Genomic DNA, 19,631 nt, shown 5'->3' with positions numbered 1-19,631 from the left:
AAAAAAAACTGAACTGCTATCTAATTGACCGCTGCCTGGCCGCGCTGCCCAGGAAGGCCTAGTCGTGTGAACTCAGTGCTACAGGGACTGAATACAGAGTCTGGAACTGGTTCATTCAAAAAACGTTAACGACCCGACTGGAGGCACTTAATCTATTCCAATCTTCTCCAATATTTGGACTCTCCGTAGACAGTCCAAAGCCTCCTCTTCCCAAAAACACTGGCAAAATCAGCAAAACGACTCCGGTGTTGGGCATTATTTTGTAGTTGTCAAACAATTAGAAATGTGTGGTCACGAAAATGCAGAGCTGGTGAACAAACAATTCATTATGGACTACAAACTCAAGTATTTTGGGGAAGCGGAGGCTTTGGACTGTCCGCGGCGAGTGTTTGGAGAAGATTGGAATAGATTAAGTGCCTCCAGGCGGGTCGTTACGTTTTTTTTTTAATGAACCAGTTCCCGACTCTGTATACAGTCCCTGATATACAGTCATCAGATTCACACGGCTAAGGAGGGCGCAGATGGAGCTGGCCATGGCTGTGATTATGTGCACATGATATGGTGAGCTAACCCTACTTATTTCTCTGTCTTTTTGGAAAACCCACCACTGTATTCTGTTTCCTTGTCTCTTCCTCAATACTACACTTTATGTTAGGGCTATAGAGCTTGGATACCCCTAGACTGGCAGTTTCAGGTTGTCAGGATCGCAAACAGGGTCTAGCGTCTTTATTCATGTATAACCCTTGCAATTTCACACGTTCCCAATACATAACAATATCCATTAGGGCTGCACGATTTTGGGAAATAATCGAATTGCGATTTTTCTGACAGATATTGCGATTGCAATTACATTTGCGATTATAATTATTATTATTTTAAGCAGCGCCACAGCGGTTTACTGTAAAATGTAGCTTGCATCTCGCCTACGCGGTGGGTCTTTTCAGGACACCGAGCCTGAAAATGTTTCTTTTTACCTGGGGATCAATACAGGTACCCAACGGTACCTTTTTTTCTGTACTTTACTCTCCCTCTCTGAAGTCTAAACTTCACAACACACAATCTAAAATCCCTTACCTCCCTCTCCCAAACCGATCTTGTATCTCAATGGGACTTCCTGGTTAAATAAAAAAATTATAATAATAAATAAATACAATTTATTTTGCGATATTATTTATTTTTGAGCGATTTGATAATTGCATCATTCCAAATCGATTAATCGTTCAGCCCTAATATAATTATCATATTTCTGAGTGGGTAATTTTAACAAATGTATATTCTTTGTTAGGTTTTTCAATATTTCAATTTAAAAGTATGTAACCATTTGTGTTGTGTCGTTTTGTCTGGTATAAAGTCGTTGTCCATTATAGTCATTCACACCAGTGCCACTGCCCTGTGTCCTATATTCCCAGCTCATGGAACTATTTGAGACTTATAGTTTCTGAGCTTAAGAAGAGCCAAGTGAAATATAAATTTCAAATATAAGACTAAAAACATTTACAGGTAGAATAGCAATGGGAAATAATTCCACAGTTCTATTTACATATGACATACATATACTGTACTAAATATATACAGTACATATTTCTACAGAGGTCAGCATACAGCATTTATCAGTTATACTGATAAATGCTGGGAATATATTATATATATGTAACACTGCAGCTAAACAAATATTTGCACTAAGTTCTCTTTACCTCCTATATTTATTTCAATCATACATTCATTTGTTTAGCCACTGTTTATACTGTATATATTCCTGTATATTGTGTGTACATCGTGTCCCATATGTTACTTTATGTTTATAGTGTCCTATATGTTACTTTATGTTTATATTAGATACTTTTTTTTATATATGGGAAGGGGGAAACAAAATTTAATTTCTCTGTAGGTCTTGCACATTATGAGAAGCGACAATACAGCTGACTTTGACTTTGATACAGGGTACATGTGTAACAGATGGTATCGTGCAGCGCAGTCAAGAAGGGCTGGGGTGAGTAGGGGTGCTATGGGTTAAACTCACTCTCACATCCTAAAAAGACGCATAGACACGGTACAAAGAAGTGAATTCACCTCTTGGTATAGCGGTCTGTGTTGTTGCACGCGGCGTGAGAGACCCGTGTTTGAATCTCCCTCGGGGCATCGAAGTTTGAGGTGACGTTGTCACAACCGTTACACATGTCTAATCATATTGTTATTTCTGCATCAGCATATGTGACTCAGCACAGACTTGAGGTCCTTTTGAGCGATCTTCAAAATTTTACATGATGTGAAAGTACAGGTTCATACCTTCGAAATAAGCCATCACTTGTACAAATCGGGCGGATACTTTTCAATCGATGTCTTATGAATCATGCTGATAACACAATACTTCTTCCAGAGCTACAGTCCATTGGAGTCACTGGAGCCATTTCTCTTACAATGTATAATGACTACTTTACCCAGAAATCAATGTACCCCCAATGGCTGGTCTCCGCTGTGTTAAATATACAATGATGGATAGCAGTTCATAATATAACATTTAGAATTTAGACATTTAGAATGAAGCAGAATAAAGGTGTAACCAAACTAGATTGGATCCATACGTACGTACGCCTGCTGTGATTACATCACGGTGATGCGTCAATATGATAACTTGGAGATCTTCAATATCTAATCTAATCTAATATAAAGGGAAAGGTGAATTTATTCATAAAATTAATGGGAAATGCATTTTGAAATGTAACAGCATAACAAGTCACATGGAATGACATTCAGTGCAAGATGACCTTCAAGACTGATGAAAATGTATCTACAGTACAGGCATGAAAATCATCTTTTTTATGATGAATCACTCTTCTGAATCTGTATTGTCGCCAAAAGGCAACCTCTAGGCAAAAGATGACAACATGGTACTGAGCTTTGTTTACAGTTTTTGTTTTTGTCCAATGTGTGGATTGGATTTCAGTCAGTAGGCTATATACAGTAGGGGATGGGGTTGCAAGGTCTGAGAGAGGTCCTGATAAATGTACAGTATAATAAGTTACTCAACTCCAACCCACAAACCAGACCAAAGCAAAAAAAGGAAACAACGTGCAATACCGAGCAGAGCTCTTTTGCCTAGAGGTCACTGTTTGACAGCATTAAGGATTACACCTTTACATACTTTATGGAAAAGCTAGCTGAAAGTTCTGTCACTATTTCAGTGCCATTGTATGTGTCCACCTTTCCTGTTAGTTATTTTTTTTACACAAGCAATAGTGGCTATATTAATTAATATCCACTCTTAAAGATAAAGGGATGGTATGCTATTATTCAGGGCTGTTTATTCTCAATCCATCACTAGTAAATATATATTACTAACCTAATTATGATGACCTCTTCAGTTACATTTTCTTAAACTCACCAAGCCTCTCCTTGGTCAGACCTTTATTGGAGGGGATTTTAATTCAGCACTTGATCTCAATCTAGACCAGGGGTTCTCAAACCCCCAAACTCCACAGAGGAATGAATAAGTAATATCAAAATAAAAGCACACGTTGTTGAACTTGATCATGCATATTTATTAGAACATTTTTATTACAGCACTATGTTATCAATGAAATTAATGAATATTATCAACAAAAGCAACGGAATTGTTTCTGTATACACATTTATAAAACAAGGCATATTTAGCCAAAATATGTTGCCAGAACATGAAAAGAAAATGCGTTCATGTGCGCTTTGGCAGAGATCCGCTTCTACTCTGAAAATCCGGCCTCACAGGTATGTTGATGCGAAGGGGACAATCTTTCTCAGCGCAGCATTACACAACACTGGGTACTTGTTCCGGACTGATATCCAGAACTTTGCGAGGGCCTGTCCAGTGAACTTGACTTTCAGTAGCTCGTCACACGAAAGATCATTGAGCGCTTCCTGCTCAGAGAGTGGCCTGCTGCGTCATGCGTAAGTAACGGATCTTTGATCCAGTTGTCCAAATTGTCCGCACTCTCTCTCCAAAATTGTTCAATGAGCCCTTCTAGTGGCTACAGATGATGGGCTTCAATTATTTTTTTTACAACATTCTGTTCCTACAAAAAGCCATCAAGCAGAGTAAATACCCCAAAATCTCAGCTGATTATCCTGGAGTGCCATCAAGCAGAGTAAATACCCCAAAATCTCTGCTGATTATCCTGGAGTGCCACTAACGGAACTCATTATCAGCACATTTCTCTGCCAATGGGTTGTTTTTGTCTGCAAGGAAAATCTGCGCTTCTTTTCTGAGTTAGAAAAGGCGATTTAATACTCTGCCTCGAGATAGCCACCTCACTTCAGTGTGGTATAGCAGCTGGTTATGCGCAGAACCCATTTCATCACGGCCATCCGGCACCGCTTCTGACAACAAACCTATCCATTCCGAGTCCAGGTTACACACAAAAGACCAGACCCCCCTCCCACGATTATACATGCGCAGGATGTAGTGAGATACTGTGTGTCGGCCTCCGTTGATGAAGGGGCAAGACATGGCAAACACACATAGCTGCCAGGTGGAAAACTTGATCTGAGTTTTGAGAACCGCTGATCTAGACACGTCTTCTTTTTTGTGATCAAATGTTATGATCTAGACCAGTGGTTCTCAACCTGTGGTACGCGTAACAATAAATAATGCTATTAGGAATACATTTGCCTCCTGCGTGAACTGTGCATAGCTGAATAGACTGTATTTTAACGTCGGTCATATGGTGGTACTTGGAGAGCCAGCTACGTTCTCAGGTGATACTTGGTGTAAAAAGTTTGAGAACCACTGATCTAGACACATCCAAGCAGACAACTCCAACACAGGCGGCAAAAGACTCTTTTTACTCTCCAGTCAACAGTTATTCTGGAATAGGCCTTTTTTGAAAGCACATTCAACCCCCCCATGCAAATATTGGACAAAAACTGTATCCGACCACCAGTGTTAATTTTGGCAGCTATTTTCATTTTAGTTTTAGTCTTAGTCATGTGTCAAGTGCTCCTTTTTCGTTTTCATCATATTTAGCCATCTTCATTTATTTTTCGTTTAGTCAGTTTTCAATTAAAGTCAACTAAATGTCTGAGCATTTTAGTCTTAGTCAGTTTTTGTCTCAATTTTGTCTTTTTTGTTTTAGTCTAGATTTTGTCGATGAAAACGGATGACATTTTTGTCTATTTTTAGTTAATGTACTAAAAAAAATTATATTATATAAATTATAAAACTTTTTTTTTCTTTTCTTTTTTACAGCTACTGTTTTATATATACTGTTTTTTAGTAATAACTAGAAAGTAATAGTATTTATTCAACAACAGGTGATTGTATAGATTAGTATTAGTATCATTAAATGACAACTATGCTTCACCCACGGAAAGGTTGTTGGCACATTGGTTCCACACGGACATTATTCGTTGTTGCACTTGCTTCCAGAAGGCTCCGTTTAGGTCAGCTAGTAGCAGAGGCTCTGTTGTGATTTTTAATGCACAATAAATATTCAACATTCTCTTTTGAGACTCCGCCTCAGACTCTTATCATTTGGCACTAAAAGCTAAACATTGTCACCGGTATGGCTGTCCGCAACATGTCATTAATTGTGTGCGAGAGGTCGATCAGTTAGCCACATTAGCGTGAGCTAGGTTAGCCACGTTAACGTGAGCTAGATGGAAAGAATGTAACGTTAGTGGTGAAAAAGTGATTTACCTTGGAATACTCCTTTGCCAACTTGCTGTACTTTGCTTGCAGGTCTGCAGCTGGATTATGAATAGTCCCAACTTTAGCCAAGGTAACGTTAAGCTAAAACTAGATTTTCAAATAGCTCTTCAGCTAATGCTAATAACAGAGCTCCCCATCACACTGCTCTGTCTGGACGATGGCATTAAGAAAAAGTTATAATTATTTTGTCTCGTCTTGTTTTAGTCAACAATATCAACATACATGAAGAGAAATTTCGTTCTGGTTTTTGTAAATGAATTTTTTGTGTCCTCAGTTGTGTTCAACGATATTTAATAAACAATTTAGTCTCGTTAGCGTGACATGGTCTTCAATAACGTGATGTCACGTCTCGTTGTCGTCATGAAAAAAACCTTCGTTGACGACCACCTTTCGTCATCAAGCCTATAATGAATAAATACTAGAGGCCATTTCCAAAATTACTTCAGGGATATCCCCTGGTTTGGATGGTTTGTCTATAGAATTATTTAAGGCCTTTCTTTCTAAATTGATCAACCCTTTGCTCTTGATGTACAACCATGCTTTTGAGATAGGAAAAGTCTGCCAGAGTCATTGGAACTAGCATGCATAACGTGAGTCCTACTCAAACCAGGGAAATATCCTAAATTATGCATGCAGACCAAACTAAATTTTATCCATGAACTATAACATATTCTCTAAAAAACGTGCGTTAAGATTAGAAAAGCATATTCACGAAACTGGGTTCATCCAGAATTGCTCATCATAAATGCCTCAGAAGCAGATAACTCTCCCATAGTTGCTGTGTCTCTGGATGCAGAAAAAGCTTTTCACTGGGTAGAATGGCCTTATCTATTCAATGTAATAAGAATGGACATTGGCCCCACTTATTGTAAGTTAGTTAAAATGATATACAGGCGCCCAATGGCTCAAATTCAAACACATAATGACATTTCTTCAAAAATCATCCTATTGTGCTTCATTAGACAAGGCTGCAGACTGTCTCCCTTTCCATTGCCGCTGGCTATAGAACCCCTGACAGTAGCAATAAGGTCACACCCATCAATTAAAGGAAAGCAGATTGGGGGGGTTATTCGTAAACATTCCGCTATATGCAGGGCCGCCTGGGAGAAATGCGAGGCCCTGTGCGAGATTTAAACGCGAGCCCCCCCCCCCCCCCCCCCCCCTCCACCCAGATCAGCACATTTTCAGATGACTCAGTTCAGTGAGGGTGAATATTGTGAGAGGAGAATTGGAAGAATGCGCCAATATGAGAATTAGAGACATAGATCATATTAATATAAGTCCACATAGCTATGAAACAATGCTAAAGACTGAAAAAGGCCATTTATAAGATAGTTCCCTTTTAATTCAAACAACAAACCAAGGAACACTGACAATGAACCCATTCATAAAACACACTTACAAAACATGGTCTAAAATATGTAATAAATGTGTAATCAACCCATCGAGGATCTTATTCCATTCCACGGAAACCCTCTCTTGGCTCTAATGCTCTAAGAGATGGGCTCACTCAAGCATTGTTTGGGAAGGGCATCAATACATTTGGGATTTATACAAGGACGGCGTAGATGGGAGACATTTATAAAAATGCTTGCAACTCAGACACTATTTTAACATAATGAGGTAAAATGTTAATCATCACAAAACAACCATTAGATAATGTGCTGAGTAGCAAAGAAATAATTAAAGGGTTTGTATCTCACACCTATGCCAGCATTATTCATCTGCTAGAAAATGAGGGGCTTAACGTGAATAGAATGGGAGGGTGATGTACATTTACATTTAGTCATTTAGCTGATGCTTTTATCCAAAGCGACTTACAAGTAACAATGCTCATCAAAGTGTTAAGTGCTACAGTGTAGGTTAGTATATTAGGACAAGTGCATGACAGTAAGGTTAGTTATGGTTAGAGTTTTATTTTTATTTTTTATATATATAATGATTGAAGAAGTGCGTCTTTAGTTTCGGCTGTCCTACTGTAACTGTGGTGGGAAGTTCGTTCCACCATTGCGGGGCAAGGACCGAGAATAGGCGACTTCTCCTTGATGACCCTCCCGGAGCTCGGAGTAGGTTTGAGGTGGCCAGAAGTTGCAGAGCGTAGGGGTCTTGAGGGTGTGTAGTTAGAGACCATAGACATTTGATGAGGAAGAACTGTGTGAAACGGCACAATTTTTTTCTTTGAATGACAAACCAAGTTTGACTCAGTTCAATCTGATGCATAGCGTGTACTAGACCCCGGAAAGACTGCATAGTATGAGACAAACAATCGCTCAATACTGTCCAAGATGTACATCTGAAGTTGGCTCACTTATTCATATGTTCTGATATTGTTCACATATGTCTATACTATGAAACATGTCGAAGATAACTAGAATTAACATCCCACCTGAACCAAGGCTATCTCTAAAATAAGATTAATAAGAATAGCTTTTTGCAACAGCTAATACATGTATAGCACTTAAGTGGAAGGATGAGCACCCACCCCCACCCTCACTCTGGCTCAACACACTAATTTATTTTATTCCCAAATTATGACCAATTTGAGGCAGAGGCCTGATGTATTTGAGGAAATATGGCACAACCCAATTGACTTTGTGGAGGCAGCTAACCTAGATGATTGAGAAGCCAGTGGTTTGCCTGATCCGCTCCATCAGTCGTGACACAGAGGGCAGCATCAGAGCTCACTGCGAGGCAAGGCTCTTATTATACTTCCAGGAGCGACGTACTGTAGCAGCTGACCTTATCATGTTAGCATCGCTATTACCAGGTCGGTAACGTGGGTTATGAGCTGCCATTCATGTGCGACAGGATACGTCATTGAAAAATAACTCAGTGGCTCAATTGTATTGAAAGTCTTACCCAACGGCCATGTAGGGGCGTCGATCATTTAAAATGAAATAGGTCATGGATTGAGTCGTTCAGAGTTGGCTTGGGAGTTCAGAAAAGTGGTACAGGGTACAATTTGTTGACCGTACTGTGTGCTACTTGCCCCAGTTCCCTTGTCTCTGGATAATAGCCGTGATGATGGCGTTAATCAGAAGATGCAAGTCCTTGTTTGTAGTATTCCCAAAACATTTCACCCTCGTTTTCTAGCTCCTTCTTCTTCGGGACATTAAATAATTCAAAGTGTGTCACTTCATTGGACGCTTGCCTTCAACAAGGTTGCAGTCTGTTGCGACAACAACAATAAGACATCAGACTTTTTCAAAACGAATGTCATCAATTACAAAGACTGGAAAACAAGAATATGAATCGAAAGTGGCAAAGCAAATGTGATCCTGTTATAATTATCTGGGAAAGGACCGAGAGGTAGATTTCCGTCCTGTTATAAATGATCAGATAAGACAAGCCTTTTGTTAAACAGCTGGACACCTGGTCTTCTTGGTCAGACTGAAATAGCCTCATCCGTCATCAGAATGACAGCTGACTATGGATGTTCGACCACCTAATTGTTTAACTATCAGAACAGCTGTTATTATTTAATGCTTTAAATAATTTAAAAAAATCTCCAAAGTTAAAGCATTAATTTTGACAGCCCTAAATTTAACACAAACGGTTCCAAAGATATGAATGTTTCACACTGCCAACAAAGTAGCCAACTGAGTCCGTTGTCTCGGAATGGAAATTAGCAGTAATATCTGCGTGTCTCCCTCCGGAGTATTTAACCACACCCCTCCGAGGCGAATGTAGTTCTTTCCAGTGCGTCGGAATACATACTGTCGGACAATCTAACAATAATTAACACATTTACAAGTTGTATTAAGTTTAGAAAATAAGGAAACAGATAGAGAACATTTCAAAGCACTAGAAATTGTGAATATCAAATGTTTGACCCATTTCTGAATGGCGCAACGTTTATGGCTTTTCTGAGGAATGTTCTCTGCCGGCACAATCCAACCTAGACCGTGCCGGGTCACATATACACAGTGTTGGGACTAACGCGTTACAAAGTTACTTTTTGCCGTAAATAGTACTCTAACGCATTACTTTTTAAATTCAGTAACGCTACTTACGTTACTGAATGGTTTGTTAGTTCGTTACTGCGTTCTTTGTATGTAGATTCATAGCGAGCGTCCTTATTTCGCCTGCGTTTGTTTCGGTTACTGTAGAGAGCGTCTATTTCTTTCCGTAGCCTCATTTCTGGTTTGCGCATTTCTGATTGGCCACTGACTGACGTTCTCTGACGTTCTCTGACCAGACAGCGTCAGTCAGTGGCCACTGGCCAATCAGAAATGCGCAAACCAGAAATGAGGCTACGGAAAGAAATAGACGCTCTCTATAGTAAACAACAAGAGGACGCTCGCTATGAATCTACATAATAAGAACGCAGTAATAACGAACTAACAAACCATTTAGCAACTACTTGGAGAGATAATTAATATACAACATGGAAACGAGATAAAGAACATGTTTGAAGGGCTGCTGGAGTCAACTGGACTAACGTTACATCTCGACCACCGCAGACTGGTGAGTGCAATGTGTTCACTGAAACTCAAGATCAACGGATTTTGACTGTACGAAATCTGCCAGGGAATCTCATAATACTAATCAAACAATATAAATATAGTCATTTCATGCACAATTGATATCCTAACTATTCTAACGTTGCAAAGCTTTGATTGATATCTTAAACAACGCTGCACGATGGTTATGAATGAATGAATGAATGAATGAATGAATGAATGAATGAATGAATGAATGAAAACTTTATTTAACAGATTGCAGAATGGGTACAATACAGTACGGCTCAATACATACAATTGTTAAGGGGATGCAGACCTGAGAAAGACGTTTGTCTTGTTTCCATCAGGGTCCCCCATTTTCAATTCATATAGACATTTATGACATACACAACATACATGACATTTATGGCATAGGGACATATAGGTATTTAGTACTGATACATTTGTGACATAAGCGGTATTCAAATATACAGTACTGTTACCCCTAGATCCTGACAGAGTATATACATACGGCGGGGAGGGAATATATAATGAAACGCTCTAGACCACATTGCTTAGCAGAGTTCAGTGATGTGAATGGAAACTGTCAAGTTGATCAACCGATTTTGAGTATATGGGGCATGGGACTTGAGCAATTTTTTTTTGTATTTATTTTTTAAATAACTAAATAGTTACTTTTCACAGTAACTCATTACTTTTGGGTGTAAGTAACTAGTACAGTAACGAAGTTACTTTGAAATGAAGTAACTAGTAAAGTAACTGAGTTACTATTTTTCAGTAACTAGCACAACACTGCATATATAGACATGAATATGTCTGTTTGTTAGTTATTGATGGAAGACGGAGGATCGTGACTTAACTTGTAATTGAACCTTTTTGTAATAAAGTTGATTGAAAACTTCTTAGAAGTAGAAACATTTTTCCTACAAGTCCAGTTCCAATCGACTGAAGAAGAGACCAGTAGAAGATCAGTAGAATCGTGATCGTGTTTTGCACACCCCTACAAAGTATGCACATTATGACCATGCACCTTAGACCAGTCATTAACTTTGAAAAGGACACTCAAACATTGATTGACTGAGGCAGTTGTTGTCCCAGGGCTTATCATACAAATTGGTTGGTTTCAGTACAAGAACCACTCTGCAGCATCAGGCCCGCCCAGTGCGTCAGGAGGTGCCGCGCCACTCAGAGAGCAGTCAACCCCCCTATCCTTTCAAGACTGTGAGCAGGGCACCTCCAAAGAAAGATGTGGCTGTCAAAACTGTCTCATTAATTCAGATATAGACAAACTGTGTTGATACTAGTATGGCAACAACCATGTACATTACGTACGGTTAAATACACTGGAAAAGACACTCGTCACTGTAGACGCACAGCAATACCACCGTGGCAAAAAAGGCAAAAGACTTGGTTGACACTGTGCAATGAGGTTACACTTCATGTATTCTGATGTCTGTACACTCTTTTCATGATGACAAATGCATGGGATAAATCTACATTTTGCCATATAGAGTCACGAGGGATGAAGTGAGGCCTTGAATTAAGTAAATGCTAGAATCGTGCTTCCTTAGCAATTTGAATACATTTAATCCACACCATAATTACAATTAGCACAGTGCGAACTGATGACTGAAATGTCGCTCACCGGGAGTGGGTAAATGACGGGTAATGGGGGTAATTTGGTTTTTAAATTCAAGAACCGACACTTGAATCTACTACTGATTGATGTATGTGCAGCGCATGATTTAAGCCGGTTGGTGGAGTTACGTAAACATTGCATTATGATGCGAGGTGAGGATGAGCCACAGATGAGTACTCTGGTTGGATCACTGGCGTGGGCTCTCCTCTCTCCCCCGAGTGAAGGGGATGATGAAGGGGACGGCTATCCTGATGTGCCAGAGCTGGGAACGCCCCCCCCCCCCCCCATCATACATTCACACTTAATGGTTCACTGCAAATATAAACCCACACTGGCCACCATGTACACAGTGCAAACGTTCGTACTGTCTTTTACCAATCGTGGACTTTGCTACTAAATAATTGTCCTTGCCTATATTACTACCTACTATGCTAATATATTTACTACTATACACTCAAGACTATAGCACCCAAGTCCAACACTGTTTGATGCACATTGTTACTCAGCTGAAAGTGAGCTGTTATACATAACTTATTAGTTGCTTTGGATAAAAGCTTCAGCTAATTTACTTAATATATCTGGTTTGATTTTTATAAAACATTCAACGTTGACATTCTGAATTACAGCATTCTGGGTCCCCTGCAGTACACAGAGTATAACGTTCATCCGAGTTAACGTTGGGAATCGATTCCAATCTAGGACTGCTGCTGTAACATGGAGACCAGTGCCGAGAACAGGGTATCTGCTCTCCACTTCAAATCAAATTACTTTTAAGAACTTTTTAATACTTATACAAGGAAATAACAATACCATTTCCAACTATAATCCAGTATACAATGTTGTTGCATTTCCTAAGTTAATTAGGGATGCACTGCTCAATTATTGGCCGAAAAAGAAAATAGGCCTATCTCTGCCAACAGCAATAGTTGGTGGTTTATGTTTATCTTTGGTTTGTTCTTTTATATCCCAAAACATTTCAAGGAACACAATTTCAATTAGGCTGCACACCCTCCAAGTGAACTAACACTGTTGCATTTGGGCTTTATGGTTTACATTGTTTACACCTCCACAATCAAACCTAAACTTAACCATAGCCTAAGGTAATGCAACTGTTGTTCTCACTACAGGTCTGACATTACATTAAATAGTATGATGCATATCTGCTGAAACAGTGGGATGGCACCAACAGTCACATCCCTCTTTACATAGAGGCCTACATGGTTGGCGATATAGTGGCACTATAGGTCTGACATTACAAATTAAGACATTTTAAGACATTGAATTACCCCCCCAAATCCTGTTTGAGACGGCACAGACCCCGTCAAGACGAGCTCAGACAAGCGACAAGCTCTCACCTTTTCTCTCCCTTGTACCATTCAAATGTGGGGACAGGAACAGCGGCCGCCTCGCACCTTAGCAGAGCCGTGCGTCCCAGGCCGACCCCGTGGCTCTTCATCTCATGGATAGTGGGGGCGACTGTGAAAGGAAGGAGGACAGCATAGCGTTAGCGTGGCTAGAAGGTTTGACGAAGGTTCGGGAAGCAGGCTCGTGACCCGAGGGTGACGGTTGGGAATGAATATCACCCCCCCCCCCCCCCCCACAGCCACCGCGGAATGAGCCTTTAGCGAGGCGTTTGACCTTCAACGGATCCAGTGGAGCTGCTTAGAGGCAGACAGTAGGAGACTGCACTTGTACCAGGCGGCACCCAGACGTGACTTGACCCCGGGTGCATGAGGTGGGGAGCATTTTGAGAGCCTTCAAGGGCCCCTGAAGCACAACACGGCACACGACTTGAAGCACACAACTTTAAACACACAACACGCTCACTGTGGTCAGTGTGTGCACGTTAACTCGACACAGAGTCAGGAAGGAAGGGGGTGGGAGGGGGGGGGGGGGAGGAGGGGGGTCATCCGTCCTGAGGGTTAGGGAAAATGAAATGAATTGCATTGCATGGTGATAAACTGCTTAATGGAAGTTCAAAGACTCAATGGTGCAGCCTGCCCCTGTGCATACCAAATTAGTCTCCTTTCATGTGCTGAAACGCAGTGTAGATCTCTCCATCTCTCTCTCACTCAGAGAGAGCGAGAGCAACCTGGTTCCTTTTGTACATCAAATATTTACCCTGCTTATGACAACGCTGCCTCGCAAAAAAAAAAGAGAAAATATACGTAAAGAAATTATGGAACTGAAATTATATATAATTCTAACAAAAGCATTAAGTTGAATCCAATATACGATTGGACAATAGCAGCAGTAGGACAAAAGGAATTTCCGCACTCTCTCGCCCCTTATTCATAGTTTTATATTAAGAAATAAAAACCCTCATTGCATTTTCTTTAACTTTATTCTCATTTGTATTCAACAGCCATTATCTGGACAATGTTCAATTCTTAAATTGTAGTAGACGGTAAACTCCCACCGGCGACGGCCCTGGCGCTATGTGGTAATGTTCCTAATGTCCTCCCGCTGGAGGCTTCTGTTCCTCCTGTCAGCTCCGTGAAAACGCTTCCTTCTTCCTCCTTCTCCTCCCGGCCGGATTCTGCTGAGTCAGACCGAAAGAGAAGGTTGGGCTGCAGGCCAAGGACGTTCATCTGACATTCCTGCCGCTATAAAGTGAGTCTGTTTATTTCCCTTTCCCCCCCCCTCTCTCCCCCTCTCGGTACCGCCCTCCAAAAGACCTGTCGTCATAGCAAATAACATTGTGTCGAACATCCAATCCGATACACAAACACAAACGAAACGACAGATAAGCAAAGCTATAGTCGAGGGCCGATAGGCAGGTTGACACCGCGACCCACCCCCCATCTGTGTGTGTGACAATAAACACACACACACACACACACATGCACAAAACACACCCAAGGCCAAGGAAGTCCACCACACAAAAACCAGTGGTAGATATATTGAAATTCTTTATTCGGAATAACCCCTTGAGATGTAGCATCTCGTTTTCGAGGGGCTCCTAACACAATACAATGTATATACATTTTCAGAAAAAATAAATAAAAACACACAAAACATTGGACATCAAAACAGTCTACAACAACAAAATCAAATTAGAAATTACATTACAAAATAAGTAAACCAACATACAAGATCACAAAATAAACAGGACAAACAAAACAAAACACAAATCACGCAAGGATAGGAATGGATCGTTACTTCGTACGAGATAAGTAGTGAAAGTCATGATAGTATGCAGTATATAAATGATAAACTAGAAATGATCAACTAAAAACATGTACATGTACTATGAAAGTAAGAAGACAGCGCATTTTTAAATAAATAAAAAGATGAGATGGAACGAGTATTTGCAGGTAAGTTATTCCAATCAGAAGGGGCTTTGAACAAAAAGGCTTTCTTGGCTGTTGCTTTTGAGAGTGTTGAAAGTGTAGGTATGGAAAAATAGAGTTGGCTAGAATGCCTTAAATAATAATTGGAAGAATATGGAGTCAAGTATTGTTTTAGATATTGCGGATAATTAAGATGAATACATTTGAAAATAAAGTGTAACCAGTGGCGCTGTCTTCTTACAGTGGGAGAGGTAGATTGCCGTGTCATGTCTGTGAATCATGACTTATGGAACATGTATATATGCCTGAATATTAAGCTTTTGAAAACCAGCTGCTAGTCCACGCTGCAGCCAGACTGTGTGCTCAGGGCAAAGAGAAGGGGGGCTCGACCTTCTCACATCTTTACTTCCAGCTGGAATAGGGAGGTGCAGTCTGACGTCACTTTAGTTTCCCGCACGGTCCACCCGTATAGGGATTTATCATTGGGAAAATGTATTATCGGCTATTGTAATAATATCTTGAATACGACAGTCTAGAGATAATGATTTATGACGTGATGTCATTTGCGGTCCGCACGGGTGGAAGAGGTTAAGCATTTTTGGTTGAAATATAGCCAGGAGTCTACTCTGTGGTGACGTCAGTCAGCAGCGCCAACGTGAAGTGTAGTTCCTCAGTGAACGGAAAAACATAAACGTTGTTATTTTGCTACTTTTACGATTAATTGCCAATGTTCATGCTTTATTTGTCTTAAACGAGACGATTTAGAAATGGGTCCATTGGAAATACATGGCAATTTCAAGGAGCGCGGGCCGCACGGGAAACACCGATGATGTAACCACTACACCTCCCTATTGGGAGATGCTCCTCTGAGGACAACCTGAGAGAACACTCAGGATAGAACATCCTGCCCAGGATGCGTCTATATTAAAGCCAGCCCAAGAGTGCTACCGCATTCGCCTGATTGGCCCCGGTAACGCAATGCAATGCGCATTTTCTTTTTTGCCACTCACTCGCTCACTCATAACTCGCTCACTCATAACGCGACGCGCCCAGGATATGCTGCCCGTCATCCCCGAATTCCAAAAGTAATAAGGTGCTACTGTATAGAGGATCGGATATTCCTTTATTGATCCCCTTGGGGAAATCCGGGCATCATAGCAGCATGAGGAGGGGAGGTACATATATGGGCAGGGTAATAGTAAAAATACATAAAGGTACTAACATTTTATCTGAATATAAAAATATGAGACAGTGTAAACAAAGGTGCATATGAGGGCCTGTATGCCCTATCGGTTTATATTACATGTTCATTGGTTATATAAACCGTATAAATACGTTGGTTGCCTATATATCTACTTTATGTGTGTGCCTGTATGCGTGCGTGCCCGGGCTTGCACGTGTCTCCAATGTGTACTGCCGCAATCTGCACGTCACATCTAATGAAGAGGGAGCCGTATGGAACCTCTCTCTGTAGAAAGCATCATCGCCAGCCTCCAGCCATCCACTTAGATATATGAGGGGGGCGGAGACGGATATGTGAGAGAAGATCGCATGTGCGTGTTTTATGTATGATGGTGTATGAGGAGGCTATGCTGCGAGGCGCACACGAGGTGACAACGTGAGTCTTTGATGATGGATGCACTTCCACCAGCACCTCCTCTCGCATCTTAACGAGTGCGCTCGCAAGGATCGGTGTGTATGTTGATTTTCTGTCCTCGCTATGTCCGGGCCAATTAGATGTCTACCTCCTCCGTGGCCAACCACACACTGCAACGCTTAGTTTCAACTGAAAAAGCGAATACAAGTTGTTTAACAAATTATAATTTGTTGTTTAAACTTGAACCTCCTGACAATTTCAAGTTAATATAACTTACAACTCATCTGTTCAATCTGTTGAACAAGAACCATGTTACACAAACTTTAACCCTTTCACTACCACTACAGAAGGTTAACCTTTCACTACCACACTACAGACGGTTCACAGTATGTAGTGTGATAGTAAAAGGGTTAACATTCTGTATTGTCACAGTGAAAGGGTTAACCATTTGGTCGTTTTTTTTTATAGTGTCCCACCTAATACTGATAATGGGGAGGTGGGAGTTGAAGGACAGAAAGCATTTGGAAGATGGATGCAACATTGACAAAAGCTCAATGCCACAGAAAACAGAAAACTGCTTAACCCTTTAACTACCATACTGTCAAATGGTTAACCTTTTCACTGTGACACTACATACGGTTAACCCTTTCACTGCCATGCGACACAGGGTTAAACCTTTCACAACCACACTACAGACAGTTAACCGTCTGTAGTGTGGTAGTGAAATGGTTAACCTTCTGTCGTGTGGTAGTGAAATGGTTACGTGTGGTAGTGAAAAGGGTTCAGGATACATCAGCCTACAGTAAAAGTCCAGGTTATCAAAACCATACCCATGTTTCTACAATGTAACACATAACTAGGAGAAATGGAGAGATAGGTATAGAAAGAGTAAGATAAGTTAGATGAGAGGCAAAAAGAGATGGAATGTATGAGAGAGGGAGCTGGAGAGTGAGATCAAGATAGAACGAGAGGGTAGATGGAGGAAGGAAAAGTGGGGCAAAACAGAAAGCATTATACTGTAGTTGGTTCGATTTTACAGTCAACAACTGCTTATGGTAATTACATTCACAAAGGAAATAAACAAAGCCCATGTACAGACTCATCATTCATAAGCTTTAACCAACTTGTTTTTGCATTTACACATTCTCCATGAAAAACTGATCAAATAATGTGTGTATGTGTGTGTGTGTGTGTGTGTGTGTGTGTGTGTGTGTGTGTGTGTGTGTGTGTGTGTGTGTGTGTATATACATATTATGTATATAATCCATGGCGGAATGACAGTGGGTCAGGAGGTAGAGCAGTCGCCTGAGCAGTCGCCTGGTAATCGGAAAGTTCCTGGTTAGATTCCAGCTTCTCCAGGCAGTGTGTCGAAGTGTCCTTGAGCAAAGACAAAGACAATTGCTCCCGATGAGCAGGTTGACACCTTGCATGGTCACCTCCGCCATCGCTGTGCGAATGTGTGAGTGAACAGGTGAATGTGAGCCATACGTTGTAAAGCGCTTTGAATAAAAGCGCTATATAAATGCAGTCCATTTACCATGAATAAACATCATGCAGCTTGCCCTGGGTTGATCAAGAGTAATGAGTCACTGAGTCGCCCGAAGAGGCTGCTCAACGTGGGACAGAGTCGCACACAGACATGATGTTAAAGAAACCAGAAATTAAAGGAACACGCCAACATTTTGGGAAAGCTTACCGTCTTCTCCAGAGAGAGACAAGAAGATGGATACCAGTTTCCTCTCTGTGCGTTCAGTAGAAAGCTATCTGGCTGCATGTTAGCTTAGCTTAGCACAATGAATGGAAGCGGACATGACCGGTTAGTTTAGGCATTGTCCAACTAACACCTCTCCCGGAGGCTAACTGGTCATGTCCGCTTCCATTCATTGTGCTAAGCTAGGCTAACATGCAGCCAGATAGCTTTCTACTGAACGCACAGAGACGAAACGATCTATCTTCTTGTCTCTCTCTGGAGAAGACAATAAGCTAGTAATTTCCCAAAATGTTGTTATTTTAAAGCTTGTATTGTCACCAGTTCTGCTTGACCAATAGCATGCTGTCCACCAGGTGTGGACTGGCACGATCCTCCCTGCAGCCAGAAAACACAAGACAAAGCAAACGTTAGATTGATGGTAACCGGTACATGGTTTATCCAAAGCGCTTTACAATTTTTGTTCCTCACATTCACCCATTCACTCACACATTCACACACCGACGGCGGAGGCCACCATGCAAGGTGCCAACCTGCTCACAGGGAGCAGTCAGGTGTCTTGCTCAATGACACATTGACACGCTGCCCGGGAGGAGAGGGAATTGAACCGAGAACCTTCCAATTACCAGACGACTGCTCTACCTCCTGAGCCACTGTCACAATGCTTGAGTGTGACACCTACACAGAGACACACTTACAGCTTTCTGCTGTTAAAACTGAGCTCCAGTGAACTATAGATAGAAGAAATCCGCTTCTAGCCGTCGCCCCGATAATGATAGGGCAGCGTCGATGACTTCGACCATGAAATGTTGCTGATTTGCATATTCATGACCGACACGTCGCATTGTTACTCGCCGTCTTTGCGGTGGAAATGGCAGACGTTCAAAAGTCATAACATGCGCAATGTGTAATCTAACTAGTGTGCAATGAATCATGTTTGAAATATAAATAACTTCTCTTAAACCACTGATCATGCTTCTGCCTAGAGCCAGGACTTCCATGATATGATTGCTCATCTCCTACTCTGGGTATTCAGTAGGTGTTTTCAAAGAGGCAACTACCCATGTAATCTAATGATAGTAGTAAATGTTTAATTGCAAATAAAATCAATCGTTTTTTTTTCTGGTAAATTAATCGATAAAATAATCAACATATTAATTGATCAAAAGTACTGTTTCTGCTACTGTGACTGCAGTGCTTTATCCGCAGTGTTTGCCTTTTATAGTCCTGGTGTTCCAGCTCTTTGACCCA

The 19,631-nt window shown here is 41.0% G+C and overlaps 1 protein-coding gene across 1 annotated transcript in view; it reads right to left on the bottom strand.

The window, feature by feature from the left end:
• Window positions 1–19,631, bottom strand: part of negr1 (neuronal growth regulator 1) — a gene marked incomplete at both ends in the record, with an annotated part of 419,156 nt that overhangs the window by 85,959 nt on the left and 313,566 nt on the right. Inside the window, one exon of the mRNA XM_084307725.1 lies at window positions 13,138–13,258. Within this exon, the coding sequence (XP_084163851.1) occupies window positions 13,138–13,258 (121 nt within the window). The remainder of the gene's footprint in view (window positions 1–13,137; window positions 13,259–19,631) is intronic.

The sequence above is a fragment of the Notolepis coatsorum genome, assembly GCF_963971535.1.
Source record: "Notolepis coatsorum genome assembly, chromosome: 2".
Classification (NCBI taxonomy): Eukaryota; Metazoa; Chordata; class Actinopteri; order Aulopiformes; family Paralepididae; genus Notolepis; species Notolepis coatsorum.
This window is presented reverse-complemented; position numbering and strand designations above follow the sequence as displayed.